Consider the following 7,990-nt stretch of genomic DNA (forward strand, 5'->3'; position numbering starts at 1 on the left):
GGTGACACCCTGGGGACACTGGGGACACTGGGGGGATTGGGGACATTGAGGGGTTTGGGGACATTGGGGTAATGGGGACATTGAGGGGTTTGGGGACATTGGGGTCAGGATCTGTACGGGCAGGCGGCACAGGCCACCATCGTGGATGAGGGAGGTGGGTGACACCTTGGGGACACTGGGGACAATGGGGACATTGAAGGCATTGGGGGCATTGAGGGGATTTGGGACATTGAGGCATTTTGGGGATATTGGGGTTATTGGGGACACTGGGGACATTTGGGGACATTGAGGGGATTGGGGGCATTGGGGCAATGTGGACATTGGGGGGATTGGGGACACTGGGGACATTTGGGACATTGGGGGGATTAGGGCAATGGGGACATTGGGGACATTGGGGACATTGGGGACATTTGGGGACATTGGGGTCATGGGGACATTGAGGCATTTTGGGGACATTGGGGATTTGGGGACTTTGGGATTATTTGGGTCATTTGGGGACATTGAGCGGATTGGGGACATTGGGGGAATTCAGTGTTTTGGGCCACAAAAAAATCTTGAAGGACATTGGGGACCCTGGGGACATCAGGGAACATGGGGGACATCGGGGAACCTCGGGGACCTTGAGGAATTTGGTGTTTTGGGCCACAAAAGATCTTGAAGGACTCTGGGGACACATGGAGAGCACTGGGACACTGGGGACACTGTGGGACATCAGGGCCATCCCCCGAGCCCCCCGGCGTGTCCCCAGAGGTGCCATCGGTGCTGGGGACGGCTCGGAGGGCGACAGCGGCGGCGGCAGCCCCGAGGGCGCGTCCACCGGGCGCGTCCCCGAGCGACCTGCGCTTCCACCGGCTGCACGGCGCCAACGCCGTCATCACCAACGGCGGCCGCACGCGCTGCGCCAGAACTGCCGCTCCGAGTTCAACGACGCCATCGTCATCTCCAACCGGTGAGCAGAGCCAAAATACCCCCAAAAATCCCCCAAAAAAATCCCCGAAACATCCCCGAAAAAATCCCCAAAAAATCCTCAAAAAAATCCCAAGAAATCCCCCCAAAAAACCCCGTTAAAATCCCCCAAACCGGCCAGAACGGCCGCTCCGAGTTCAACGACGCCGTCGTCATCTCCAACCGGTGAGCAGGCCCAAAATACCCCAAAAATCCCCCAAAAAAATCCCAAAACATCCCCGAAAAAATCCCCCAAAAAATCCCCAAAAAATCCCCGAAAAAATCCCCAAGAAATCCCCCCAAAAAAACCCCGTTAAAATCCCCTAAACTCGGCCAGAACGGCCGCTCCGAGTTCAACGACGCCATCGTCATCTCCAACCGGTGAGCAGGCCCAAAATACCCCAAAAATCCCCCCAAAAAAATCCCCAAAACATCCCGAAAAAATCCCCAAAAAATCCCCCAAAAAATCCCCAAGAAATCCCCCCAAAAAACCCCGTTAAAATCACCCAAACCCGGCCAGAACTGCTGCTCCATTTCAACGACGCCATCGTCATCTCCAACGGTGAGCAGGCCCAAAATACCCCAAAAAAATCCCCCAAAAAAATCCCCAAAACATCCCCGAAAAAAATCCCCCCAAAAATCCCCCAAAAAATCCCCAAAACATCCCCGAAAAAATGCGCAAAAAATCCCCAAAAAATCCCCAAGAAATCCCCAAGAAATCCCCCCCAAAAACCCCGTTAAAATACCCCAAACCCGGCCAGAACGGCCGCTCCGAGTTCAACGATGCCATCGTCATCTCCAACCGGTGAGCAGAGCCAAAGTGTCCGACAAATCCCGAAAAAATCCCCGAAAAATCCCCCCAAAATCCCAAAAAATCCCCGAAAAAATCCCCAAAAAATCCTCGAAAAAATCCCCAAAAAAATCCTCGAAAAAATCCCCAAGAAATCCCCCCAAAAAAACCCCGTAAAATCCCCAAACTTGGCCAGAACGGCTGCTCCAAGTTCAACGACGCTGTCGTCATCTTCAACCGGTGAGCAGAGCCAAAGTGTCTGAAAAATCCCAAAAACATCCCAAAAAAATCCCCCAAAAAATCCCCCAAAAAATCCCCCAAAAAATCCTCGAAAAAATCCCCAAAAAATCCCCCAAAAAATCCCCAAAAAATCCTCGAAAAAATCCCCAAAAAATCCTCGAAAAAATCCCCAAAAAATCCCCCAAAAAATCCCCGAAAAAATCCTAAAAAAATCCTCGAAAAAATCCCCAAAACATCCCCAAAAAAATCCCCAAAAAAATCCTCAAAAAAATCCCCAAAAAATCCCTGAAAAAATCCCCAAAAAATCCCCGAAAAAATCCCCAAAAAATCCTCGAAAAAATCCCCAAAAACCCCCCAAAAAATCCCCAAAAAATCCTGAAAAAACCCCCAAAAAATCCCCAAAAAATCCCTGAAAAAATCCCCAAAAATCCCCGAAAAAATCCCAAAAAATCCCCAAAAAATCCTCGAAAAAAACCCCCAAAAAATCCCCAAAAATCCTTGAAAAAATCCCCCAAAAACCCCCCAAAAAATCCCCAAAAAATCCCCCCAAAAAACCCGTTAAAATCCCCAAACCCGGCCAGAACGGCCGCTCCGAGTTCAACGACGCCGTCGTCATCTCCAACCGGTGAGCAGGCCCAAAATACCCCAAAACAGCTGAAAGTCCCAAAAAAATCCCCCCCAAATCCACCCAGAAATGGTGAAATCCCAAAAAAACCCCTTTTAAAATCCCCCAAACCCTAAACCCAACCGATTCCTTGGCTTTTGGAGTCTTTTTCCCATTTTTGGGGTTTCCCCGCTCTGATTTTTGGCGAGATTTCCCTGGTTTTTTGGGGTGATTTCCCCATTTTTGGGGTTTTCCAGCTGTGATTTTTGGGGTGATTTCCCATTTTTGGGGTGTCCTGGCTCTGATTTTTGGGTTAATTTTCCCATTTTTGGGGTGTCCCAGCTGTGATTTTTTGGGATTTCCCCATTTTTGGGGTGTCCTGGCTCTGATTTTTGGTTAATTTCCCCATTTTTGGGGTGTCCCACTTTTGGAGTGTCCCAGCTGTGATTTTTGGGCTTCCCAGCTGTGATTTTTGGGGTGATTTCCCCGTTTTTGGGGTGTCCCGGCTGTGATTTTTGGGGTGATTTCCCTGTTTCTGGGATGTCCCATTTTTGGGGTGTCCCGGCTGTGATTTTTGGGGTGATTTCCCCGGTTTTTTGGGGTGTCCCAGCTGTGATTTTTGGGGTGTCCCGGCTGTGATTTTTGGGGTGATTTCCCTGTTTCTGGGATGTCCCATTTTTGGTGTGTCCCAGCTGTGATTTTTGGGGTGTCCCAGCTGTGATTTTTGGGGTGTCCCAGCTGTGATTTTTGGGGTGATTTCCCAGTTTTTTGGGGTGTCCCAGCTGTGATTTTTGGGGTGTCCCGGCTGTGATTTTTGGGGTGATTTCCCCGTTTTTGGGGTGTCCCATTTTTGGCATGTCCCAGCTGTGATTTTTGGGTTAATTTCCCCGTTTTTGGGGTGTCCTGGCTCTGATTTTTGGGATGATTTCCCCGTGTTTTGGGGTGTCCCAGCTGTGATTTTTGGGGTGTCCCGGCTGTGATTTTTGGGGTGATTTCCCCGGTTTTGGGGCGCAGGGCCCTGCGGGACGGGGAGCTGTTTGAGATCGTCATCCAGAAGATGGTGGATCGATGGTCGGGGTCCATCGAGGCCGGTGAGGGGACACTGGGGACAGCAGGGGACACCTGGGGGACACTGGGGACATTTGGGGCATTGGGGACAGCGGGAACATTGGGGACATTGGGGGACACTGGGGACATTTGGGGCATTGGGGGATTTGGGGACATTGGGGGACATTGGAGATGTTGGGGACATTGGGGGAACTTGGGGGACATTGGGGGGATTGGGGACATCGGGGACTTTGGGAGGGTTGGGGACACTGGGGGACATTGGGAACATTGGGGACATTTGGGGCATTGGGGACTTTGGGGACATTGGGGGACATTGGGAGGATTGGAGAATCTGGGGACATTGGGGACATTGGGGACATCGGGGGAACTTTGGGGACATTTGGGGACATTGCAGAGACTGGGGACATTTGGGGACATCGGGGGAATTGAGGACATCGGGGACTTTGGGAGGGTTGGGGACGTTGAGGACATTTGGGGACATTTGGGGACATTAAAAACATTGGGGACATTTGGGGACATTGGGGACATCCAGATCAGCACGGAGGTGACCCCAAGGGGGTCTGGAGGGACCTTGGGGACGTTGGGGACAGCCAGGGGGACCCAGGGTGACCGAGGTGTCCCCGCAGGTGTCACCGCCATCCGCCCCGAGGACCTGGAGTTCCCCAACACCATGACGGACATCGACTACGACACCTGGATGCTCAGGTGGGGACACCTGGGGACACCCATGTCCCCAAGGGCCACCTGGGTCACCGGCGGGCTGCCAATGTCCCCAAGGGCCACCTGGAACACCTGGGGCTCCCTAATTGTTCCTCCTGTCCTTGGTGTCCCCAAGGGGTCACCAATGTCCCCAAGGGGTCACCAATGTCCCCAAGGGATCCTGGGGTGTCCTGGGTGTCCCCAAAGGGTCACCGATGTCCCCAAGGGATCCTGGGGTGTCCTTGGTGTCCCCAAGGGGTCACCGATGTCCCCAAGGGATCCTGGATGTCCCCAAGGGACCCCGGGGTGTCCTGGGTGTCCCCAAAGGGTCACCGATGTCCCCAAAGGGTCCCCGTGTGTCCCCAAGCGCCACAGCATGGAGGGCAGGGAGGTGTCCCCTTGTGTCCCCTCATGTCCCCATGGCCGTGTCCCCAATGTCCCTGTGTCCCCATGGCTGTGTGTCTGTCCCTGTCCCTGTCCCTGTGTCCCTCTGTCCCTGTCCCTGTCCCTGTCCCCATGGCCATGTCCCCAATGTCCCTGTGTCCCCAATGTCCCTGTGTCCCCAATGTCCCTGTGTCCCTGTCCCTGTGTCCCTGTGTCCCCATGGCTGTGTGTCTGTCCCTGTCCCTGTCCCCATGGCCGTGTCCCCAATGTCCCTGTGTCCCTGTGTCCCCATGTCCCTGCCATGTCCCCACAATGTCCCCAATGTCCCCCTGGCAGTGGCACTGTCATCATGCAGGACGGGAACACCATGCGGAACAATTACGGCTGTGACCTGTCCTGTGTCCCTGTGTCCCTGTGTCCCTGTGTCCCTGTGTCCCCATGGCTGTGTCCCCATGTCCCTGCCGTGTCCCCATGGTGTCCCCAATGTCCCCCTGTCCCCGGGCAGTGGCACTGCCATCATGCAGGACGGGAACACCATGCGGAACAATTACGGCTGTGACCTGTCCTGTGTCCCTGTGTCCCTGTCCCTGTGTCCCCATGGCTGTGTCAGGGCTGTGTCCCCAATGTCCCCATGTCCCCCCGGCAGTGGCACTGCCATCATGCAGGACGGGAACACCATGCGGAACAATTACGGCTGTGACCTGTCCTGTGTCCCTGTGTCCCTGTGTCCCTGTGTCCCTGTCCCCATGGCGGTGTCCCCATGGTGTCCCCAATGTCCCCATGTCCCCCCGGCAGTGGCACTGCCATCATGCAGGACGGGAACACCATGCGGAACAATTACGGCTGTGACCTGGACGCGCTGGGCACGGGGGCGCGGATCGGGATGATGCGCACGGGGGGAGGGGACCTGCGCTACTTCATCGATGGCACCGACCAGGGCGTGGCCTGCTCGGGGCTGCCACCAGGTACGCTGGGGACAATGGGGACACCTTGGGGACATTGGGGACACTGGGGACAATGGGGACACTGGGGACATTGGGGACATTGGGGTGATGGGGACACTGGGGACATCCAGGGCGTGGCCTGCTCAGGGCTGCCACCAGGTACGGGGACAATGGGGACAATGGGGACACCTTGAGGACATTGGGGACATTGGGGACATTGGGGCACTCGGGACAATGGGGACATTGGGGGCACTGGGGACACTGGGAACAATGGGGACATTGGGGACATTGGGGTGATGGGGACATTGGGGGCACTGGGGACACTGGGGACACTGCGGGCATTGGGGGTGTTGGGGACATTGGGGGACACTGGGGACATTGGGGGCATGAGGGACATGCAGAGCTTTGGGGTCATTGGGGGATTGGAGGGCATCAAGGTGATGACACACAGGGGACACTGAGGTGACACTGAGGTGACACAGGTGACCCTGAGGTGACACTGAGGTGACACTGAGGTGACACAGAGGTGACACAGAGGTGACCCAGGTGACCCTGAGGTGACACTGAGGTGACACTGAGGTGACACAGGTGACCCCGAGGTGACGCAGGTGTCCCCGTGTCCCCAGAGGTGTACGCCGTGGTGGATCTCTATGGTCAGTGTGTCCAGGTGTCCCTGAGGTGACACAGGTGACACACAGGTGACACACAGGTGACACAGGTGACACTGAGGTGACCCAGGTGACCCTGAGGTGACGCAGGTGTCCCCATGTCCCCAGAGGTGTACGCCGTGGTGGATCTCTATGGTCAGTGTGTCCAGGTGTCCCTGACCGGCGCCTCCGGCCCCACGGACAACAGCCAGAGCCCGGGGGCGGGGCCTGACAAAGCCCCGCCCCCTTCGCCAGGTACTGGGAGGGAACTGGGAGGGACTGGGTTATACTGGGTTATACAGGGTTCTATTGGTTTGTACTGGGTTATACTGGTTTGTGCTGGTTTATACTGGGTTATTCTGGTTTGTTCTGGTTTGTGCTGGTTTGTAATGGTTTATATTGGGAGGGACTGGGTTATACTGGTTTGTGCTGGTTTATATTGGTTTATACTGGGTTATTCTGGTTTGTACTGGGTTATATTGGGAGGGACTGGAAGGTGCCTCCCCCATGACTCCTCCCCCATGACCATCCCCCACCCTGCTGACCACACCCACTGACCAATGACCACACCCACTGACCACTGACCAATGACCACTGACCAATGACCACTGACCACTGACCACTGACCAATGACCACACCCACTGACCACTGACCAATGACCACTGACCACACCCACTGACCAACGACCAATGACCACTGACCAATGACCAATGACCACACCCACTGAACAATGACCAATGACCAGTGACCATCACACTGACCACTGACCAATGACCACTGACCAATGACCATCACACTGACCACTGACCAATGACCACTGACCAATGATCACTGACCAATGACCACTGACCAATGACCACACCCACTGACCAATGACCAATGACCACTGACCACACCCACTGAACAATGACCAATGACCAGTGACCATCACACTGACCACACCCACTGACCAATGACCACTGACCAATGACCACTGACCACTGACCACACTCACTGACCACTGACCAATGACCACTGACCAATGACCAATGACCACTGAACAATGACCACTGACCAATGACTACTGAACAATGACCATCACGCTGACCATCCCTTACCCCACTGACCATCACCTTGACCATCACCTTGACCACCACGCTGACCATTCCACTGACCACTGACCCCGCTGACCACGCCCGTGTCCCCGCAGCGCCGGGCCCGTGCCAGCGCTTCCACGGCCGCTGTGGCCAGAACGTGGCGCTGGCGGCCGAGGGCCTGGGCGCCGCCCGCGTCTCCGGCTACTGCCACGGCCTCGTCTTCAGCCGCTCCCACCTGCGCCCGGGAGAGCTCTTCGAGGTGGGCGGGGCCGCGGGGCCACGCCCACAAACGGGCGTGGTCACCTGCTGGGAGGGAGGGAGGGGCAAGGTGGGAAAAGGGCGCTGTCGCTTTAAGGGGTGGGTGTGGCCGTTGTGGGCGGGGTTACCTGGAGAGCCACGCCCTGGGGCAGGAAAAGGGCACTGTCACTTTAAGAAAATGGGTGTGGCCGTTGTGGGCGGGGTTACCTGAGGAAGCCACGCCCCAGGGAGGGGCAGGATTGGAAAAGGGCTCTGTCGCTTTAAGAAAATGGCTGTGGCCATTGTGGGCGGGGCGTGATGATAGGCCACGCCCTCAGTTGGAAAGCCCCACCCC

At 55.8% G+C, this 7,990-nt stretch overlaps 1 protein-coding gene across 1 annotated transcript; it reads left to right on the forward strand.

Moving 5' to 3' along the window:
* Window positions 1-674: 674 nt before the first annotated feature.
* On the forward strand, window positions 675-7,726 carry LOC118701151 (neuralized-like protein 4; the record flags this gene model as incomplete). Its single annotated transcript, XM_036405788.1, has 6 exons — window positions 675-949; window positions 3,594-3,670; window positions 4,274-4,352; window positions 5,526-5,695; window positions 6,451-6,576; window positions 7,512-7,726. Coding segments are annotated over exons 1-6 (942 nt in total), but the record flags the coding sequence as incomplete, so codon positions are not given.
* Between the last annotated feature and the right edge of the window lie 264 nt (window positions 7,727-7,990).

Source organism: Molothrus ater, unplaced genomic scaffold, assembly GCF_012460135.2.
Source record: "Molothrus ater isolate BHLD 08-10-18 breed brown headed cowbird unplaced genomic scaffold, BPBGC_Mater_1.1 matUn_MA743, whole genome shotgun sequence".
Classification (NCBI taxonomy): domain Eukaryota; kingdom Metazoa; phylum Chordata; class Aves; order Passeriformes; family Icteridae; genus Molothrus; species Molothrus ater.